Source organism: Trachemys scripta, chromosome 3 (assembly GCF_013100865.1).
Source record: "Trachemys scripta elegans isolate TJP31775 chromosome 3, CAS_Tse_1.0, whole genome shotgun sequence".
NCBI lineage: Eukaryota > Metazoa > Chordata > Testudines > Emydidae > Trachemys > Trachemys scripta.
Window position 1 is genome coordinate 49,397,081 of NC_048300.1, and position 23,468 is coordinate 49,420,548.

The following is a 23,468-nucleotide window of genomic DNA, read 5'->3' on the forward strand; positions in this document are numbered from 1 at the left end:
TTCACCTGCACATCTACCAATGTGATATATGCCATCATGTGCCAGCAATGCCCCTCTGCCATGTACATTGGCCAAACCGGACAGTCTCTACGCAAAAGAATTAATGGACACAAATCTGACATCAGGAATCAAAATACTCAAAAACCAGTGGGAGAACACTTTAACCTGTCTGATCATTCAATGTCAGACCTGCGGGTGGCTATCTTACAACAGAAAAACTTCAAAAACAGACTCCAAGGAGAGACTGCTGAGCTAGAATTGATATGCAAACTAGACACAATCAACTCAGGATTGAATAAGGACTGGGAATGGCTGAGCCATTACAAACATTGAATCTATCTCCCCTTGTAAGTATTCTCACACTTACTATCAAACTGTCTGTACTGGGCTACCTTAATTATCACTTCAAAAGTTTTTTTTCCCCTCTTACTTAATTGGCCTCTCAGCGTTGGTAAGACAACTCCCACCTGTTTATGCTCTCTGTATATGTGTATATATATATCTCTTCAATATTTATTCCACTCTATATGCATCTGAAGAAGTGGGCTGTAGTCCACGAAAGCTTATGCTCTAATAAATTTGTTAGTCTCTAAGATGCCACAAGTACTCCTGTACTTTTTGCGGATACAGACTAACATGGCTGCTACTCTGAAACCAGTTAGTATGACTCCCAGGAGCAGAAGTCAGGAGATGAGAGCTCCATTCCCACCTCTTCCACTGACTGCTGCATGATCCTGGGCAAGTCACTTAGCTCCTCTATCTTAAGTTTCCCTTTATACAACTCCTTGATCCACAGCAAAGAGTGCTAAATAAAAAAGATATTGTAGCAACTAACAACTCAAAGAACCGCACCGAACAACTCAAAACCATTAATATATCAGAAGCTTTTCAAGCCTTTGGATACGAGAACATCCCTATTATTTACTCCATTTCAGACACTATACAGTATAATCTAACTGGATCTCTCCCACAGCAGCTTTTCCACATCAGTTTCACGTTAAACATAAACAGTTTTTTTTAAAAGTGCCTAGTAAATGTTTTAAAACACTGCAGGAAGAACAGGCCAAATCCATTCATGCATATTTTAGTCTCATAAAATTGATGTTATAAGTATTAAAACGGAGACAACAACAAAATAGGATAGAAGAAAATTTTTTCCTTGATCTTAAATGGCTCCCACAACACACTTACCTCAGTGTAGTTGTGTGTCACCTACACACATAACCCTCTATCAAAAGGATCTCTTCATGCTAATCGATGTTAGAGCATGTACAGTGGGTGGTTCTGTAATGCAGAACAAATGGATACAGAAGTATCTACTCAAATACCTGGCATACCTACCTCAGACTGATAAAAATAGAAGAGGGAGTGAGGAGTTATATCCAGTTACCACAAAGAAAACATTCTTGATAGTAACATCACTTAAAACAGAAACTGGAGATTTCTAAACACATGCAAAACTGGCTTTGCACTAAACATTACTGTAGCACTATTAGTAACTATGATACAAGTGGTGATGTCATTGGTGTGACTAATTTTAAACTGATTACAGGACTAATAGCAAGAACAAAAATATCAGTGATTAACAGCAGCAAGATGGGAATTGGTTTCTACCTTAACATTTCTGGTAACAAGGAATCTTCATGGATTACACCAAGAGCATTATTCGCCTAAAATTCTCATCCAAGTGACAGGATTAGCTATTCCACACCATCTGCAATTGTCATTCATATCTCCCACATTCAAAAAGTTTGGAATTTCCTCAAACAGTTTAGCAACAGTGGCTAAAAGCATCATATAAAAAGATGACTATTTCACAGGATACCAAAGAACTCTGTTGACCTTTATACACTATACCATCTTGAAGTCAAACAAAAGGCCCTGTTTCAAGCTCCTTAATTGTTTCTTACTGAACTTATTAGGGGTTTTGCCTGAGTAAGAGTTTTATTTGAGTAAAAAGTGAGCAAGAAGAGTTAAAACAGGGCTTTAAGAGAGTAATGCTGTGAAAGAGCAAACAGCAGGATAGCTTGATGTGCTCGTGACCTCATGAATGTGATCACCTTCCAGCTTCCGAAGTATTAAATAACCCTCTCTTTGATACTAGAACTGACATTTGTGTACATTCCCAGGGTAACAAAGGAACCCTCCAACCTCTTCCCCAGGGAGGTCACAGATGTGAGGAAATAAAGTTACTCCCCTTCCCCGATGCTATAACAGCCAAGCCAAGAAAGCCACTCTAACCAAGGCATTTTTGCAGTGCGTTCCACCTCCTTATTCACAGGGCCTCCCTTTGAAAGGGACAAGACCCTGCCCTATTGAACAAGCTCAGTAAGTTCAGTGACATGCATTGTGGGGGAAAGGAGATCTCCCAGGCAGATTGCTAACAAGGAGAGCTGGTAAACAAACCCAGAAAGCATTTTAAAGCCAACTTATTATCATAATTAATTTGAAATGAACACTGGGCACACTGCCACTTTAAGACACCAGAATGAGGATAAATGAACAAATATGTTATCTCCATTGTACCTGCCTCTATTAAAACTCCGTTGACCTCCATGCAAATTAATCTAGCATACAGCTCTTCAGACAGGACCTTCATTAATAAAGCGGAGATCCCATCTGGCAACAACCACAGAGGAAAGGAAATGTTTTATATGAAGTGTCCAACCCCACCTCTCCCCATCTGATCCTTCTATGGACTGACCCATGCAACAGTAACAACAGGAAACCCACAAGGCATTCACAGTCTGAATGAATTCCTGATGAATAGACGGATCAGGAGCAAAACCATAATAAGTGATTTCCCAAGACTTCCACAGACTGATCTAGTGTGGAAAAAAAATGAAAGATCATTTGTGATGAAAGCACTTAAAGAAACTGACATACTGAACAAATTGTAATGTACTACAAAATACAGATTTCAGGTAAATATTTTTTGGGAGAATGGGGTTGTTTGTAAAGAGGGACAACATAGAAATGCATTTTATTTTAAAATCATTTCACAAATAGGAAGCTCTTGATCAATGGACAAAAAAGCCCATTGTTTTAACAAAAAACTGCTGAACTATAGGTGTACAGGAAACATTATTTACTGTCATGATTCACAATAACAAATCATGACAACTCATTGTCTGTAAAATGCCACTCACACCTAATGTACTGTAGGGAAAGAAGACCAGCAAAACATGTTCTCAGAATTATTCAGCATTCTATGCAAAATATCCCTGAAATTAAGATCCTGAATACCATGTATTAAATTATTTTATGAAATAATATTTTGGTAACATTACTAAGTGACTTGCATTAGCTAAAATGTCCAGAATTACATTTAATAGTTATCCAATGTATACCAAGCCCTTAAACAAATTAGGAGATATAGCTCCTGCCTTGGGGTGCTTACAATATAAGCCCCAGTAGGGCAATCAAATTCACGCTAAAGTCAACTGAAGTCAGCTGGGTGTCACAGACACAGAGGTCTGGCTGCGTAGATCCCGTTGCAGGACTGGAGCCTAAATAAGCAACACACAAATCAAGGAAAGTGATTCAGGGTCAACAAAAACAACTGTTTATCTGCATTATACTGTAGACAGACATTTTTTCCTTATCTAACATTAAGGTAGTGAATACTTACTGAAGATGCATGTCTATGCTTAAAATGCAAAGTATTAAAATGGGTCTGTAAATCCCAAGTAGTTAAAACCAGATTTTCTCATAATACCATTGAGGGAAGTATTTTAGTCAAAGAAAACTGCACTAGATGGACCACTGATCTGATCCAGTGTGGCAATTCCTATGTTACTATTCAATGGAACATCCAAGGGGCCCTTGAATGTTCATTTCTTTAGAGTGCTCTAACCACTGGGCTATGACATACGCTGTGGTCAGGGCGCTCAGTCTCTCCTGTTGAAGGTGTTCCACTGTGGATAAATAATTAAAGAGTTATTTGGCAAGAGTGAGAATGACTCTGTAACCTAGGTGGAAGCCCTAACCACTAGGAGGTAGGCGATGCAAGGTCTCGTCCTCCTGCTCCAAAGACTTTAATTATTTAAACACAGCTTCAACAGGAGAGACTGAGGGAAATCTACATCAAGATATCCCATAGCCCAGTGGTTAGAGCACTCTGAAAAGTGTGGGAGACCCTGTTCAAATCCTTTGTCCCCCTCACACAGAGTGGGGAATTGAACCCTGGGCTCCCACATCCCAGGTAAGTGCTCTAGCCACTGGGCTAAAACGTACAAGACACGCAGCGGCATTGCCTTCTCTGTGCACCACCACCACCTCTGCCTCCTCCTCTATTTTGCACTGAGCAAAGCAAGTACCTGGCTCATTCTCACAGAAACAATTTTGGCTCCTAAGCAACTTCACTCCAGGAGAGGGATTCCCAGTTGTAGATCATAGGTGCCCCTGCTGCAACCCAGACTTAGGCACCAATCTCCAGGAGAAGGGTAGGCATTTGGACACACCCTTCTCATTGGCATCTCCCACTGGCTAGCTTAGCCAACTCCCCACCTAGTGTGCTGGCTTCCCTAGAGCACATTCCTAGGCACCTCTCTCCTCCATTTATCGCCTAGGGAGCCTCCCACCAAACTCGACATTGTGGATCAGCATTGTTCCCTTGATTGCCTGGGTGCCTAAATGTTGGGCCCTGCAATGCTCTGCATCACAACACCTAAGCCCATCTATAGAGCCAGACCTTAGAGCAATTATGACCAACAAGGATTTCAGACTGAATTGAAGCCTCTGCCTGTAGCAGTCTCTGCATTAGCTCCATCTGTGAAACCTCCCACCCTTTCAGCAAAGCTATTTATCCAGCACACATAATGACACAAATTATTTCCTAACATCTACTCATCTTTATGGTAACAATGCAAAACACGTAAAGGGGACCAATTATGTTGCAGAAAGCTATGCTATTTTAGAAAATGTGCCAGCTCCTCATCGCAACAAAACAGTACAAATCGCACCCCATCTGTTGAAGGCTTGTGGGAAGGTGAAAATTTTATATGGCTCATTTAATTCTCTGACTTTAACCCTGTCACTACTTCTGCATGCATTTCTAAGGTGCCATCAGTTTACCTGTACACAGAGGTAATTCATTACTCTCTTGCAGAATTTAACAACACGCTTCTGGTACATGGTTACAACAGCAACTTAGTTGCTACGCATCATCACTGCAAGAAAGACTTCAGTTGTAATGCTCCTCAGTGACCAGAGTAGTTACTCTATTATTTAACACCATATGTATGCATTGCACTGGCTGGGGCAGGAGAGAGTATGACCCTGGTGTCAGGGGGTCGGTTGGATTGTTTTATTGGGGAAGGAAGAGATAAGATAGGGAAGCAGCAGAGGAAAATATAAAAGCTACCACAAAAGGAATTTAAAAAAAAAAAAAGGGGGGGGGGGAGAAGCGATTGGAAGATGCTTAAGGACCACCTTCCTATTCCTCATTCAGCAGCATGGATGAAGATATTTATGCCCATAAGAGTCCCACCATCACACCAGGAAGGAGACCGCTCTCCTAAAGTGTCAAGCATGGTACATTTTGGTTCAATGTCATTCCTGGTTGCTATACATTTGGTTAGACAGATATTACATAATACTCTTTCAGCCAGACTCCAAAATCTCATTTAAATATGATTTTTGCAGATATAAAACAGTGTTAATCATCAGAAGAGGGTGATCAGGTAAAAGAAACTGCAAAAAAAAAAGTGCAAGAAATTGTTTTAAGGCTTGCTATTATTTATGTTCCCAAGTGTTTTTAGCATTACTTGGGCTCCAGTTCGTTTCTGTTCACATCCATTCAGAGTGTGTTTACTACAGAGGAGATTTTCAAGGGGCTGTTTAGGCACCAACTCCCAGTGGGCAGTTAACTGCTCTTTGTGCCTTTTAAAATCTCCTCCTACATCCCCCAATTAATGTAATTATTAGAAATGAGAGCCTGTAGAGCAACAAAATATGTTATAACCTTTAAAAATTCTGAGTTCTAAATCCACTATATTTGCATTCTAGTATTAAGCCACTTAACCCATTCTAATTTAGACTGATCCATTACTTTATGTAGTAAACACAGTATGGTAAAGGTTGCAGTGATCCCTTTATTTTTATTAATTAAAAACAGAATAACCAAGATTTGAGTCAGCATGCAATGGAAGTCTGAGCACCTACAGCAATTCATGCACTGGCACTTGTCTCAACCAACTACTGAAACGACAGACAGAAGTAGATTTGAAATGGAGGTGGCATTCAAAGAAGGAACAGAATTGTTTGGGGATACTTTGGGATGATCTTCAGAGACAGGCTGTTAGCTGAGAAGGGTAGTCTCTTGTACAGATTTACTGTCTGGTGACAGAATGTTTACTTAATTATGATAATCCTTGAATTAACACCTTGCTACTTTATACATTGCTTTTTTTCCCCTCAGATTTCCATGGGCTGATGACAATATAATTCTCCAAAAAGTTTGACTACTTTAACTTTAGCTACACCAATAGTGATTGCTCTCTCTTTAATTACACCAATTAAAGTCACTTACTCCTCCCTTGATTTGTTCTGTTGGACTAAAATCAACCCTCATCATTGCCTCTTCAATGGGGAGGAAAGAGTGATAGGAAAGGGAGAAGAGACATTAGCTTCCCTGGAACAAGCAAACCACCAGCCTGAGATACTCAAGTGTCAGCTGCTTATAAATGGCCATTCTCTTCCTGTTTATGGATCCCTACTTCACTCAGCTTTCCAGGGTTTGTAATGGGAAGGTGTTTTTAAATTGACAATATGCTGCATCAGAAGAATACAATTCCCCAATTCTGCAAATACACTTGTGAATAACATTATGTACATGAATAATCTCACTGAGTTCAGTGGATCTATGCAGCAGTGTAAAGTTACTCATACACATAGTGTTGGCCCTGATTTTGCAAGCACTTGGAGAGCAAGGCCATATGCATGGAACATGCACACACTACAACTTACAATATCAAAGCAATCTCCATTCAGGGTTTCCTAGAAGCACAAGAATTCCCAACACATTTTATTTACTTGTAATCTGCCATTCTTAGAAATAACAATGGTTCATCTGGGGCTCTATTGGTTGCTGGCTAATACCAAATATTCCGATACTATTACTTCTAACTTGGCCCAATTGCAACATGGGGATTAAGGACCTCCCTCTTCCCACAGTCAGAGGTTTTGTGCCAAAGCAAAACCTTTCTATCCCTTCATTCAACTTCAGCTGTATTCATCTTAGGCTTTGCCTTCACTAGAAACAAAGATGAGTTTTTAAACTCATGTTAGAACCATAGGGTAGACAGAGCACTTTGTATTTTAATACAGTTAGCTGGTAGGGGTCAATTCTAAAGTATTAAAAAAATAATACTAGTGTATTTTTACCTAGTGTGGACACAACCTTAATAAACTACAAATTTCTCTTGGTAATTTCTACTTCAATGTCAATAGGAGAATATCCTGAAACTGGGCAAAACCAGTTTATTTTGTAAACAACATGGCCATTTATCCTCTTGGAGCTTGGGCAATTTAAAAAGAAAACAGATGTAGGAAATCTCAAGGCCGCATCAGGGGTTTGTGTCTAGACAAATTTAGGAACTCTAATTTGCTAAGAATTGTTCATGAATTTGTTATGTAGAACGTGCAAACTCACACCGAATAAGCTAGAGAGAACAAAACAATTTAGCTTATTCAGTCCCTCCTCCTGCCAAAGAGGCCAGTTCCACCCAAACAACAAGGAGTCTGGTGGCACCTTAAAGACTAACAGATTTATTTGGGCATAAGCTTTCGTGAGTAAAAACCTCACTTCTTCGGATGCATAGAGTGAAAGTTACAGATGCAGGCATTATATACTTGTAGTATGTTGATTGCAATGGATTTTTTACCTTCAGTCCTTTTGGGTATGAGTTCCACCCAAAACATCTAGAATTCTTGAAGTGGAACAAACTCAACGTTTAGGGACTGTTGTGCATCTGAAAATAATTCAGACTGACGGCTGGTTAAATCCTTAATAAAAAAAAAAAAATCAGGGGAACTATCTAAGGCAAGAAGAGCTGGTGGGTGGGAGGAGTAAGGGAAGTGTATGGCGAGCCCTTCCCTCCGAATGCTAAACGTCACCGTCCCTTTAAATGGGTGGAATGTTGCCGTCACTGTTGTTTCACCAACAAGCTACCTGTTCCCCCGCAGTTCACGCCCCAGTGCACTGCGCAGCCCCCACCAAGCCCTGCCCCGCAAGCCTAGCGCCTATCAGGGCTCGCCACTCCTATTATACTAACCTGGGGCACTTTTCCCCACAAGGTTCGCTATTCTCCCCTGGAGGGCTCTTTACACTGATCTCAGCGTGAAACCGGAGCAAGCAGAATAGCTGTAAACACTGAGAGTAGAAGGGGGGGGGGGGGGGAGAAAACCCCCTCAACACAAACCAGCTCAGATTCGGAACAAAGAGCTAATCTGACGGTCTCCCCGAGCTCCTCCGTCTCTGCCTCTACAATGACAGGATCCATTTTCTCTTCCGATGTTTACCGGCGCTATCAGACCCTTCCCTAGATAAGAAGTCAGCTCTATTTGCTGACGCGAGTCTCCAAGCAGCACTGCCCCAGCGTACATACTGAACCGGGGGGGGGGGGGGGGGGGGGGGCGGGGCGAGATCCCCGCGGCTGATCCCACCCGCCCCCCATCTCTGAAATCCGCCAGGTTACTACCATGGAGGTACCAAGAGACCCTGGAGTCAGGAGCGAAAGGCAATTTCCAGTCTGAGTCCGAGCTTCCCCCCCTTCCAACTTTCTCCACGAAACTCCCTCTGGCCAGACTCTGCCCACGCTTGGCCCCACACGCCCACGCACTGAGGGACGTGTTGGTGCCAACGAGTCACATTTGCTGATCGCGGCACCCCCGAGACTGAACAATAGGGGATGGGAGCAGAGTCCACCCCCCACCAGCCCCACGTGCCCCCCCCCAGAGACCAAGTGTGAAAAATCGGGACAGAGGGGGGGGGGTAATAGGAGCCTATATAAGAAACCCCCCAATAATAAGGACTGGCCCTATAAAATCGGGACAGCTGGTCACCCTATGCTGCACTGCCCCCCACGCACCACCTATGTCCGCTTACTGCCCCCACACTTCCCCGCCGGGACCCCTCACTCACCGGCATCATCTTGGAGCCGAACCGCATGGAGGCGGATGGTGCCGGGTCGCCCCACCCGAGACCGAGGAGACCACTGGCCGGGGCCTGGGGAGGCGGAGCGGCCTGCGGTGCCCGCTGCAGCTCACAGGGGGCCGGGCAGAGCTGGGAACCTGTTGCGAAGAGGAGCCGGGCCTGCGCCGCACTCAGCCCGATCCCCGCCGGGCACTGGCGTCTGACCTCGCTCACCCCCCAGCGTCGCCGCCGCTTTGTCTCCTCGGAGACCCGCTCTCCTCGCCGCCGCCCCCGGCTCCACTCTCCGAAACTAACCCCAAAGCCCAGCGATTGGCGAGGAGGAGCCAAGAGTCCCAGCCCCGCCCGGATCCCACCCCCAGGAGGGGCCGGCACAGGCAGGGCCAGCTCCCCAGCTCTCTCCTAAGCCCGTCCCCTCCCCGGGCTCGCTAGACAGCGGGGGGTTTGCTTTGTGTGAGATGGGAGGGAAGCTGCCCGAGAGCGCCGTTTATGGGGCTCATCCGCCTCCCTCACAGAAACCCCCCTTGAGTTCACCTCCCTTGAGGGCTCATTCCCCCTCTGATGGGGCGTCCCTCCCTGCTGGCTCATCCCGCTCCCTTCCCCAACTTTCTGGGCCCCAATCCCCCCCCCCCCCTCTTGGCTGAGGTTCGCTCAGTCTCTGGACATCTCTGCGCCAGTCCTTCACCATGACAGGATGGAAATTTTCATTATAATTCACTCCGTCCCTCGTTAAAATCAGAAATCGCTCAGCCAGATTTAGATTTCACAAGCAGTTGCTGAACCAGCCCTGTCCTGCTGAAGTACTCCTATAGATCTTGAGGGCACCTACATAGAGGATAAGTTTTGCCTTTGGCATAATCACTCCCATTTATCCTTGTATTTTGAGTGTGCCCATTCCTATGTATATACATGACAATGGATTCCCCACCCCTAAGGTATCTACCTGTGAATTAAATTCAAACCCTGCCCTGAGGGCAAGAACACCCCCTTATCTCTGTGATCTTACAGTCTATTCACTCTGTTCAGCCATGATCACTTTCAGAACCCCCGGTTATATGAACTAAATGATACCTGCAAATGCATCCAGCCTAGATGTTCCCCAGATTGTAAGGATCGTTGGAGGGCAAAGTGCAAGATTATCTCAATGAGTGCAGGTTTCAGAGTAGCAGCCGTGTTAGTCTGTATCCGCAAAAAGAAGAACAGGAGTACTTGTTTCAGAAGAAGTGGGCTGTAGTCCACGAAAGCTTATGCTCTAATAAATTTGTTAGTCTCTAAGGTGCCACAAGTACTCCTGTTCTTCTTTTCAATGAGTGCAGGGATTCCTACACACTCCCACAGCCCCACTGACTTCCATGGGTCTCCATGTGAGCCCAGCAGGCCACCTTTGCAGAGGCCAGGGCTTAAAAAATCTTTATTAAAGGGATATGGCAAAATGATAAACATTTTTTAAAATCCTCATACTGTTAGCAGCAATGCCTTAGGTTATTAAATTACAGTAACACCTATAGGTCTCAACTGAGATAGGGCCAAGATGTGCTAGGCACTGTACAAACCCACAATAGTGGACAGTCCCTCCCCTAAAAAGCTTATAATCTAAACGGACAAGACATAGAGGTGAAAGGGAAAACAGAGGTGAAGTGACCTGCCCCGAAGTCACAGAGTACTTCAGCAGCAGAGCCAGGACTGGATCCCTGATCTCATTTTGCAGTGTCTTACCCACTAGACTATGCTCCTCTTATCTATTCTCTTCTTTTATTTTTTTCATATTACTCAATTTGGCTAGTGATATTAAAATGGTTAATTTTACCTTTGTTTCTAGTTAGTTTTACTTTCCAATTCTATTCTATTATGTCTAAGTTCAAAACCTTGCAGGGCAATGTTTAAATATAAAAAGCAAAAAGAAACCATACCTTTCCATGTTTTTTTATTATTTATTTTCTTCACAAAATCAAAGGCCCTACCTTGCAAACTGTACTAGGAGTACAGGAGTCCACCTACACAGAGCAGCTTGAAGGATGGGGCATAAATTACTGGCCTAAATCATTTGGCAGTGTAACTTTAAAGATTAAGAAAAAGGCTGCAAATTGAAGGTGTGGTAAGTCAGTCACCCTTTAGGACTCTGCAGAAAATGCTGGTCTTCATACCCATTATTTCTAGAAATTAAACATTTTTAATAATTTTAGACAGGACTCCCCAAATGCAAGGAGAATAAGAATAATACTTAGCATGTATATAGCACTTCGAAAATTTAACAATATTATTAGAGCACTGATCCTCGTAATTTGCCTGTGAAGTGTTTTTATTCCTGTATTACAAATAAAGAAACTGGCAGAGTTTAAATTGTATTTTTTAATTAATTTTAAAAAATTACAGTTTTCTACAAGTTTCAGAGTAGCAGCCGTGTTAGTCTGTATCCGCAAAAAGAAGAACAGGAGTACTTGTGGCACCTTAGAGACTAACAAATTTATTAGAGCATAAGCTTTCGTGGACTACAGCCCACTTCACTTTTTGAGTTTTCTACAAAGCACCCTTTAAACATATGTATGTAACACAAATTATGTCCTGGAAATCATATCCACATAACAAGTCATGGCAGAGCTGGAATTCATTTTCAGGAACTCTTGACTCCAGTCCCAGCTCTGTGCTCCGTCCATTAAAACATGCTGTCTATGTAGAAGAAAAACACATAAAGAGAACAGAACACAGAAGAAGGCAGGACAGTTCACAGAGTGCTGAAGGGAACAGAAAAGACAACAATTTACAAACTGAGAAACTTGTTCCTGATTTTTCTTACATCTGCACAGGAGGAGCAAGAGCCCTGGCATATAGCAGGAAATTAATTGAACATATGGAAAACTGCTCTGTTCTGCTGATTCTGTCATCTTCTCTAGGGCAGCCAGTTTGCTTCTGCGTCAAGTACTTTACACACAGTGACACGCAGGCATTACACATCTGCAGGATCATCTTGGCAAACAGAGAGATGCACAAATATTTGTCCTTAAGAGTCAGTAGATTTCAAAGATGGTGAAAAAGTTGAAGGGTGAAGATGACTCTGGGACACACATCTTTCCACAGTCCCTTAATAGTCAAATATTCCCTTACCATGTGTTTCTTATTATAGATGACTGTATTACTCCAAAGCATTTTTCATGGCATTAAGACTGCCTCTGTGGAAGACATAGGAAGGGTGTACAGGCTTTACCACACATCTGAAATCATCCTTTCAGACCGGGCTAGTGCTGTGTCTGTAGCAATAGTAATTAAAAGTTCAAAGGCAAATTAGAAAAAAATTGCCAACTTTACTTAATAAGAGCTTAGCTAAACTGTGTATGAGGAAGGTGGAGAAAAGTTCAGGCGTCCACAGAACTCCAGCCTATAAACCCTCTAGTAGGACATTGAGTGGCAAGAGATCCAACCAATCAAACACAAATTTTGAGCATTACATCATCTACTCAGACTCTCACTGGACATACTAGGAGGACATGACACTGTTTCTTAGCAACTTCTTGTAGTGGCTGAAAGCTGGCATTAACCTTTTCATGGGTGTTAGTTACCACACTCCTCCCAGATGTCTGATCAATTCTAACCAATTTTTAAAATAACACAATAAATAATAATAGAAAACATTCTTGTCACAGATTTAATCTATGTAGAGGCTTCCTAGTTCATTGAGTTCTGGTGATACATTAGCCTTGTTATCAGCAAGCCTGAACAAACCTTCGATTTTTTGGTTCATTAACAATACATATATTTTTGTGTGATTATGGAGAAGATTCAGCATGTCTTAATTTAGAAAACTGTGGCTTCCTAGGACTTCATAGCTGTACAAATCACCATTCAGAACTTCATGACAACAGATCATCTTGCTCCAAAAGAATTAACCCTCTACTATTTGAGCTGCAGGATATTCTCCACTATCTTGTACTGTCAGTGTGGAGCATTGTGGGAAGGCTCCTGAGAGCCACTAACAGTCAACGTGAACAACACGGTATCTACACTGACACTGCATTGACTTAACTACATCAACCTTGACTCTATGCCGCTCATGGAGGTGGAGTTATTAAGTTAGTGTAGCTGGGCAGTTACAAAATTTAAATGTAGAACACTTCCATAGTTAGGTCAACGTAAGCTGCCTTGCGTCAGCCTAACTCTAGTGTAGCCCAGACCTGAGTTTTATCTTTTCTACACACAATTAAAGCCCCCCTGCTAAGGAGTTGGAGCCCTCATCAAGAGGTGGGCATCATTTGTTTCAGGTTTAGTCCAGGCTGTGTGACTCATCGCACTAGACTTCTCATTGCCACGTAGCAATTCCTTTTAGGTCAGGGTCCCGACTCCAACAGAAGAGGGCATTACTTTGCAGGCAACAGACTAGACAAGCATGAAATGAATTGTCCACAATTTATTAATTCCAGGAAAGATCAGTTTGATAGCTATGGAGCAGATCACTCCCTCCTTCAGAGAACCCTATGGAAGGGAGCTGAAAACCCTACAAGACTTTTCAAGAAATTGTCCCCCAGTGGGAAGGAGTTTGTGGGATGCAGAATGGACAGGGTGGCAAAGCCTCCTCATCCTGCATATCCAAGGGTTCCATGAAGAAGAGAAGGTTAGATCCATGGAAGTTGGAGCTGTCCTGCCTATGCAACTGCTGCTTTTCAGTGCCAGGTTTACAATGGCTCCTATGGCTCCATGCAGCTGGGCCCATGCTCAGAAGGGGCCCCGGCCTGCTCCATTTGCACTGCACCCCGAGACCCCGCTGGCTCTCCCCACCCACCACTTGCTCCTCTCAGCCTGCCCACTGGCTGGCCGAGGACTCCTCTCCGCCCCCTGTCTGCACCCCCTGCTCTTTTCAGCCCCGTGGCCGGACCCCAGTGCACCTCCAGCTTTGGGCAGTCTCTGCTTCCCACCACCTGTGGGGCCCCACCTGTCTCCCCAAAGCTGAGCCACCTGGGACTGGTGCAGAAGCCTGGCTAGTCTCAACCAGGTGTATGTGTGTGTGTGTGGGGGGGAACAGTGTGGAGGGCTTGGCTGGACCCCTGCAGGCAAATACTTCTTGAGGGACCCCGTCTGGGGCAGGTCCTGGCCTGGCTGATCGCACCAATCCTGAGGGGCCGGAGCAATTCCTGGCCCTGGGACCAGGCCTGGCTGCACTGCTGGCTCAGCCCAGCAGAGACAGTCACCTCCCAGCAGGGCTGGTGAGTGCGGCCTGGAGGCAGTGCTTGGGGGAGTGGGTCTGTGGGAAGTATGGGGTGGGTGCTGGGCTGTGAAGGGGCAGAGAGGATGTGTGTGTGTTGGGGCACTAGGGAGGGGTGGTGTTGTGCAGGGCGCTGTGCATTTGTGGGTGGGTCCAGGGGGCCTCTGGCCACAGGGAGTCGGGGGTTTTGGGTGGGGGGGGGAGGCTGTATGGCATGGCATAGGCCTGCCCCTGAGGGGAAGGGGAATGCTGGCAGCACATGGCCAGGCAGGCCACTATGTGTCTGGCAACTGCCGGTTTGTAAATAGTGACCTTGCATTGCGTGGAGTGGGGCCGTCTCTGCCCTGGCTGGCCCCATTGCCTCTGGCTGGCCCCTCGCTCCGGGGACTGACCTCCTCGCGCCGTGGTCCATTGCCTCCATGGGGGCCACAAATATGTTTGGCGCTGGGACCACAAAAGGTTAACCAGCCCTGTTTGTGATGCTTCTCTGGCCCCCACTTCTGGCAGCATAGCTCCAGAAAGAGCCATGGTTCTACTGTCTGTGTCCCTATGCAGCTATTCAGAAGCAGTAAGGGAAGGGATCTAGTAGAAGTTAATGCTTCTGGAATAGCTTGTAGAGAGTCCAAGGGAGGGGTGACAATGCAGAAGTGCCATCCCTCTTCTCTTCATGCTCTTTCAGGAGGGATCCACTTAATATCAACCCTATTTACTTGCATAAGCAGAGGGGTGATCTGGGCTGCTAGTGGGCACTAGTTGTAACAGTAGCCACTGGAGTCAACAGAGATTCACCCCTACTATATGATAGGGGCCTTATCGTTTGTTGCCCTGACCCATGCCATATGGGTCCAAGAAATAAAAATCAGTTTCTTTACCAGCACTCCTGCCTTTCACACATTTGCTACACCTGTGATAACTCTATAGTTTCTGTTATTGAATGCATTCCTTCAGCATCAGATCTGTATGCTCAATAAATTCTACATCTTCTCATCCTGCAACCTGTCATCCTGTTTAATACTGAGTCCAAGTTGCTCAAGTGCATCTCTGCTGCTTCTCTCCACAGCTCTTCTAATCCTTTGCTGTATCCTGTCCATAATGTGTTGAAAAATCACTGCTAGGCTTGCCAGCTGGTTATACTGGGAGATAACCTCTTTAATATGCTGAGCCTGATTCTTGTCTTTTAGAAGAGAGAAAATAAGGAGTTAGTCTGTTGAAATAATGGAATAATATGTAAAATTAGTACAGGAGCAGATTCAGGCCCCGTTTTACATTTACTATCCAGCACCACCTGCTGTTAAGTCTGTGTCATGTCTAATATGGTGAGCTCTCTTCCAGTTTTTCCTGGCAGCTGAGGGTGCAGAGAGCCAGAAGAGGGCTGGAGGAAAGGGTTGCTGGAAGGAGAATGGTGGGAGGAGGGCTTAGTTAAACTCAAGAGGCTTGAGGCACAGCATTCCAAGGGTGGAAAAGTCCAAACACACATTTATCCCTTTGTCTCCTTTTTCTCTGTTTGCCATGTCTGTAGGTGCCATTGTCACTTTCTTTGCAAACAGGTGAATTAAGAGATTTCACTGAACCATTGGAAAAAGAAAACCTGTATAATCCACACTGCTCTCACCCAGCTGATCCCTAGTGCTTCTTATAGGTGTTTTTAATATATTATTTATATGCTCAATTTTTGGTATCTAGATTATTTTAGAAAAAAAGAATGATACTTGGCCAGATCACCTTCCTCCTATAGAAGTTGTGGGAGGGACTAGATACAGGGAGATTGTTTTTTTGATAGTGGTGGCAGAGTTTGTCCCTCAGAAGGTAAGAGGAAGGAGTTTACTGACCCCAGAATCTGCGATTCTGAGATCCATTTAGATCCGAGGAGATGGGCTAGGGGCCAGGGTCAGCCACAAGGCATGGTCTCTGCATCAGCGCTGGAGCCCCATGCTACCCATCTGGTTACTTTTTGGAGCCAGATTCTTCTGGCCTCCACCACCCCTAGAACCCTTCGTGGCATGCCTTGGTCTGTATTAAATGGACACCATTAATTGTCAATAGGATGAATCTAGCATATCCAATTCCTACCTCTTGCCCTCTACATATGAATGTAGCATATCCAATTCCTACCTCTTGCCCTCTAGTCCTAGGCAGTGCAATGGAGTCTCCATTGGGTCTGAGGAGTATTATAGAGGTAACTGTTTAACTGCTTGTTGAAAGGGGAAGATCATCTCTGTGGGACAATTGAACCTACTCTCCTCAGCTGTAGTGCACTTTCTATTGCTCAACACATCGGTAAACACCTCATGAAGAATCTTTCAGTCATTGTGCTTTTGGTTGGATGGTTTGGTTTGGTTGAAGGATTTGTTGGATGGCCATTTGAAGCACTCCTGTGTGGTGTGTCATAAGTACAGTACCCACTTGAGATAAAAACAGGAATAGCTGTGCTGAAGATTATGCTGAATGAAAATCCAGACAGAAAATGGAACTCCATGTGACATTCTCACCCCAAACCAAACAAAAAGTGTTTTTCTCAGCAATTGGAATAGCCAAATCACACAATGTTATCACACCTGAAAGAGCAAAGGCTTGTCTTGTATTTTGTATTGTCATTTGCATCTGTACAAAGTGGGTATAAAATGCTACCAATCTGATCTGGTATCACATTAGACCCACTTAGCACTTATGTGAACGATTACACAACAAAGCAGCATTTGATTCTTTTGATCTTTAATCTGAAAAGTAAGTAGCAGTAAATTAGACTGGAGAACTTTAGAAACCATTTATCTCATAACCTAGAAGATTATCTCTGTAAAGTTCCATGTGCTTCCATGGTGCAATACACAAATGTCAAATCATAATAATAACAATGAGTAAGCTAATAGCTATTTACAAGTGACGGGCCAGCAGCACCCAGAAACTACTGTAGAAACTTGTATAGAGCTAGGCCGTAACATATTCTGCTCTTGGTTTGAGATTTCTGTGAAGATTTTAAATGGAGATTCCATAAATGCAGAGGATGATTTGTCAGTACCACTACACACACACAGCACTCACAATGAATATAGTTTTTCACTTCTTCCAACCTATCAAGAGATGAGTGAACTTCCATGAACCAAAAATTCTGTAAACCCTCTCGAAGTATTTGTTAGATTAAAATCCTAGTTTTCTCCCCTTAACTCTACTCTCTGTAATTTAAAGCCATGGCTTTTTTCAGAAGTAATTCAATATACAAATCAAACATTTTCCAAGTTAAAGAATGCTTATGCTGTGTAAAAGCTTATGCTCCAATACGTCTGTTAGTCTATAAGGTGCCACAGGACTCTTTGTCGCTTATTTAGCCTGTGACTGAAACTGCACACACCCCCAGCAGAAACCACAAGGTACTGATTGGCCACAAACTGGTGCTGAATGTACATTTGAGCTGAGTATTCATGAAATGTGGAGAGCAACTTAATACTGAAACTTTATTCCTTTCCCCCTACCTACTGCCTCTCTCCCACTCCCAAGCACTAGTTACCTCCCTTAACTCACATGAGCATTCCAATGAAGTCAAGGAAAGAAGGAGACAGTGAAATCTGTTGTTTCACAGCATACAGACACAGAAGTTAGATAAAAACATAAAATACTCTTGCTGGAAGCTTGTAACAAACACTACTTTATTCTTAGAATTCAGAATAATAACAAATAAGAATCCAAAATCAGAGAGAGTGAAAGCAGGCTGCTTCCTAAAAATGCAGAGGCACAGCTCACGCTGACCCTGTTTGTCACTCTAGCCTGGCTGGCTACACACAGAGTGAATCTGATCACATGCTTCCCTACAGAGCCCTAGCAAAACCCCATGGAATGTAAAGTGCTATCACAATTTTAACACAATTTTCAGAATACCACAAAATCAATGAGTTTTGGATTCAAAAGGAATGCAGGATCAAGCCCAAAATAGTTTTCTTAGGCCTGCTCTACACTTAAAAATGAGATCATCGTCACTCAATGCTGTGAAAAATGTTGCACCCTGAGCACTACAGTAAAGTCAGCATAACCCTCAGTGTGGATGCAGCTTGGTTAATGGAAGAATTCTTCTGTTGACCTAGCTACTGCTTCCCAGAGAAATGGATTAACTACATTGACAGAAAAAAAACCTTCAGTCGACGTAGGAAGCATCTACGTTAGGGTGCTACAGCAGCACAGCTACAGTGCTGTACTGTGCCATTGTAGTGTAGACATGGCCTTAGAAGGTCTGCAGGTTTGGATCCTTAGTTAATATATTCTCTTCGTCAATTTACATATTCTCTTCATATATTTTCATATTGACATATCCTCCCAGTGCTCATAACCAAATGATATTCTATTTTGGCTTCACTTTACAGCAACCTGCTGCTACAAGATCAGGAAACAACTGTAATGAGAGACAGACACAGGGGATCCGATCCCAAACCTAGTGTGTAACTCTATTCTGGGTGGCTCATACCTGCCTCTGACAGATGATTGATGGCCTGTCTTTTTCTTACACTTTGGCAACACTCAACAGCTTGTCATGCCAATAAAGCCTGATTCAGCTGATGATCATCAAAGGCATTTCCCGTCTGTCCTTTTTAGGGCCAAATTCTTTTCTCAAATACATTAATGTAAATTTAAAGTAACATGCTGAAGCCAAAGGAATTACTCAAGATTTACACCAGTGTAGCTGACAGAATAATTGGGCCCTTAATTAGGAAATCAGGCAATCTTTTCCTGTTTTTGTGAATGTTCTAAGAAAAGAGGTGGAGAGCAAAAGCCATGTAAGCTAATACCTCCTCATAATTCTCCTTCCTATTTCGGTAGATACTGCTTCACTGCTTTTCTGAGTCAAAGCCTCTTTAGTTAATTGTACTTTTCCCAGCATATTGTAAGCACTAAATCTTTAGATTGTAAACCTTTCAGGGCTGCGACTGTCTTTTTTTTGTGATTGTACAGCACCCAGCACAATAGGGCCTCAATCTCAATTGCAGCCTTGGATATTACCATATTTACTACTAATAATATTAAACAAATTATAACTTCCTCTGTTGCACAACAGTATACACTGAACCCATCTCCCTCCACACACCAGACCAGTTCCTCAGCATCGGGCCTATCTGGAAGTGACCTTGAATGGTTCAAAGGCCTGGGAGTGGCCCTCTACACAGGACTGGATTTCACACCTTTGTGAATAAAGGCATGTAGTTTTCCAAGTTGACCATAAGATGTTCCCACAAATCCACTCCAGTTAATATGTAGCTTTAGGGTTTGACTGTTCAGTACTTGAATGGCAGTAAGTTGGATTTCCAAGGAATATCCAGAGTGATGTGGAAAGTGGTGTTGGTGATTCTATAGATGACATTCCTCCACTGGATCCTTACCAAACCAATAGCCAGTTGGTTTTGGATCACTGTCTTGACCTTTCAGATGAGACATAAAAACAATATCTGGGTAAATTCCCAGTTGGGTAATTGTCACCTATGCCCCTTAAACTCAGTTCTTATCTGTGGTCAATAGGCATTTCCTACATGTCTGTAGGCCTGCAGTTTTAATATTAACACTCCTTAGAGGAGAGGACCCTTTTGACCACAAATCCAGAGAAACGTGGACTCCAGCCATCCTTTCTCCCTTACATCATCTTGGAGGTTGAAGGTTTCTAACCCTGCCCAGGGTAGTTTGCATCAAATTTCTCAAATACCAATCTTAAACCACCTGGATTGTGGCAAAACAAAATTTGTTGAAAAAGAGAGAGAAAATCAGACTGGGCAAAAGCAACTGTTTGCATGACATGTCCAGCCTGATCCTGCGGAAGCTAATTAAGGTCAATCTAATCCATGTTGTTTTAGTTAAGAATCACAATCTTACATTTATAGAGAATGCATTTTCTCCTTCCCTGGCTAGTGTCTTTCTGAGACCGAACCCTCTGGTCTATGGGTGGGCATGATACATCTCCCACCTGATTTGCAATTTTGCTTTCCTTTTCAGATTTCTTTGATGTCCCTGACCTATTACCATATGCGACACCAAGCCCAAGTGACATCGGTATTGATTAAGCAATACTGTATTACAGATAAAGTAAAGGCCTGTACCTGGTTGGAAACTTCTTGCACTGTGTGCTATATGGCTATATAGTAAAAGACAGTCCCTGCCCCAAAGAACATACAATTTTAAAGACAAGCTACAACAGCTGGGTGAACAAACAAAGCAGGGAGTGTGTGAGGAAGGACAAGGAAGCAGTAACATGATGTTTTTGCATACACTACTTGCGTTTTGATGGTAGTTGTAACAAAGAGATGAGGGGCAGTATTCTCGGTTTGCCACATGCTTAGTCAGCTGGCATTGTTCTGTAGGCATGTTAATGACTAGGCAGGTATACCTTGGTGTTCTGCAGAGCGAGGGTATTACTGCCTGTGTCTCATGCCATGTCGAGAGTCATTCACTATTGTTTTCACTCCTTTGGATAAACAGTTTTGATTCCAATTTTTTTTGTATGTATTTTACAACTTAGGACTTGTCCACACCCAGCTTTGCACCAGTTTAACTGAAACTGGTTTACTTAAACCAGTGCAAACCCCTATGTGAACCCGTATTTTGGTATAAGAGTGGCTCATTTGGTTCAATTTAAACCTGTTCCCAATTAAACTAATGTAAACCAACATAAGCCACTAAAACTAAAAAAAAAAAAAAAAAAAAAGACTGCGGGTTGCACCAGTTTAATTAAACCAGTTTAAACACAAATCTTAATTAAGCTGGTGCAATTCTCACTCTAGAAAATCTTTGCTTCCAAATAAGAATCTTATTGTATCATCTGCATACTTTTGCACGTTAAATGTCCTGGTAGGAGGTGTCACCTGAAGAGTTTAAAATGAATTGGACTGTACTATATTCTATTTCTCTCCACACTAATTCTACTCTGTATCAAATACTGCATACAAAAAACAATGTTAACAGAATGCTAGAGTTGCAAAGTTAAGCATTCAAAAATTAGGCAGCCAGGAGGAGCAATTATAGGAAAAGTTTGTTCAGCCCCTGCAGCCCTTGGTTGGAGCATGCTCAGTTGCTCTGAGGGGATGGCACATGGAGGGATGGAGCATGTTCAGGGCAGATGAAATCTTCTCCGAATTCCTCTGTCAAATTCTAACAAGGCTAAGCCTGGGTGAACCGAGATTTTTCAGAGGTTTATAACTTGGCCAAATTTGGCAGATTTTCAGGGACAGCAAAAGCCACATCTCTGACACTAGGGCAGCTTCCATGCCAAATTTCATGTCCCTATTCCCAAGTATGGAGGCACTGTAGTTTCTCAAAGAAACAACTGCAATAATTTTTTTTTTTTTAACAAAACAGCCTATTTTTCCCTAACCTCCTTCCTGGAAATCACTGAACCATTTTTGCTGAAAGTTTCCCAAAAAATTCAGTGTGACATAGACAACCATCATCATGTCACGATGTTGCATTAGCTCTGAGGTACTGCAAGATTGTTTTAATGTCTTGCAAGCTCTACAAAAATCTAGACAGATGACAGCTCTAGTAGGGTACAGAATATATATCCTGCATCAACTGTAAACACTGACTGCAAAATCTGCCGGCCTATGATTTGGCATGCACTAAAACCTTTATTACCTTACATAATACTTTCAGGAGTAACTGCTGGGGTGATGGGCTCCAGAGTCTCTTACTATGGGCTCAAATGGTAGGCCACTATTAAGGCTATATTGTGGATCATCTACAGATAAGGATGATGTATGTTTTTCAAGATTAAGCACTGGATCATTTACAAATTGACCATTCTAAAATATGATACAGAAAAAAGAAAACATCAGATTCAGCAGAGAGTCTGAGGTTTAACTCAGCAGACTAATTACTAATTATTTACAAAACTATATCTTAAAAACAAACTTTTCAAGTTAAGCATTCAAAACAATTAAAAACACATTTGTAACTAATGGAAATTGCTTTTTCTTCCTAATTTTGAAAATGTTAATGAGCTGTCTGCCTGAACTATATGTGCCAAGTCACAAACCTATCGTGAATCCCCGTAACTGGATTGAAACCACTTATGGTTTGTCTTGGAAAGGCTGTCAGATCCTGAAATTATAGAGGAAAAAGGAAGGCCTTGTTCTAATATTGGCTTGTAGTTTTAGACATTAATGGGGAAAAAATAAGGCAAAATGCCTCCAAATATGTACTTGGCATATAATGTTCTGCTCCCAGGTAGGAAATATTCATTTCAGAACACATTTTTGGAATGCCATTGTGATGATACACATAAAGGCTTTCCCATTGTTTCTCTGCTGCTCCCAAATTACTCCTTCATTAGCGGACTAGTCCTTTGAGAGAGGCCAGTTCCCAGGATTGTCTTTGAAAATCATAAGTTAATCTCCATCCCCTAATCATTTACCTTAGTAACCAACACACAATTAGTTACTTTTTCATCGTAGCAGGGGAAATCCACAGGGATTTTAGGTAGCTAAAAAGTCATTAGTTACAACAAGAATCATCATGACATTTTCTAGGCCCAATGGAAACTATATTCTAGGTCCGTTTATCCTAACCCATCCCTTTGGTGGACCACATTTTGCTGTTATTTCCATGAAATTTCATTAACTTCAGAAAGAAGAACAGGAGTACTTGTGGCACCTTAGAGACTAACAAATTTATTAGAGCATAAGCTTTCGTGGACTACAGCCCACTTCTTCGGATGCATATAGAATGGAACATATATTGAGGAGATATATATACACACATACAGAGAGCATAAACAGGTGGGAGTTGTCTTACCAACTCTGAGAGGCCAATTAATTAAGAGAAAAAAAACTTTTGAAGTGATAATCAAGCTAGCCCAGTACAGACAGTTTGATAATAAGTGTGAGAGTACTTACAAGGGGAGATAGAGTCAATGTTTGTAATGGCTCAGCCATTCCCAGTCCTTATTCAAACCGGAGTTGATTGTGTCTAGTTTGCATATCAATTCTAGCTCAGCAGTCTCTCTTTGGAGTCTGTTTTTGAAGTTTTTCTGTTGTAATATAGCCACCCGCAGGTCTGTCACTGAATGACCAGACAGGTTAAAGTGTTCTCCCACTGGTTTTTGAGTATTATGATTCCTGATGTCAGATTTGTGTCCATTAATTCTTTTGCGTAGAGACT

General features: G+C 42.8%; 1 protein-coding gene and 1 long non-coding RNA gene across 4 annotated transcripts in view; both read right to left on the reverse strand.

Moving 5' to 3' along the window:
- TP53BP2 (tumor protein p53 binding protein 2) overlaps positions 1–9,467 on the reverse strand; it is a 57,969-nt gene extending 48,502 nt beyond the window's left edge. Inside the window, exon 1 of one of the 2 annotated variants that reach the window (XM_034764658.1) lies at positions 9,146–9,465. In XM_034764658.1, coding sequence (XP_034620549.1) covers positions 9,146–9,172 — 27 coding nt within the window. In that variant the 5' untranslated portion in view covers positions 9,173–9,465. Of the gene's footprint in view, positions 1–9,145 lie in introns of both variants that reach the window. The other variant, XM_034764659.1, reaches the window with a different exon arrangement.
- Positions 9,468–17,964: 8,497 nt separating this feature from the next.
- The window catches only part of LOC117874496, a 7,950-nt gene continuing 2,446 nt past the window's right edge, over positions 17,965–23,468 (reverse strand). For both annotated transcript variants that reach the window (XR_004645000.1, XR_004644999.1), the window contains 2 exons: positions 21,945–22,111; positions 17,965–19,744 (listed from right to left, as the gene is read on the reverse strand). This is a non-coding gene — a long non-coding RNA (uncharacterized LOC117874496). The remainder of the gene's footprint in view (positions 19,745–21,944; positions 22,112–23,468) is intronic.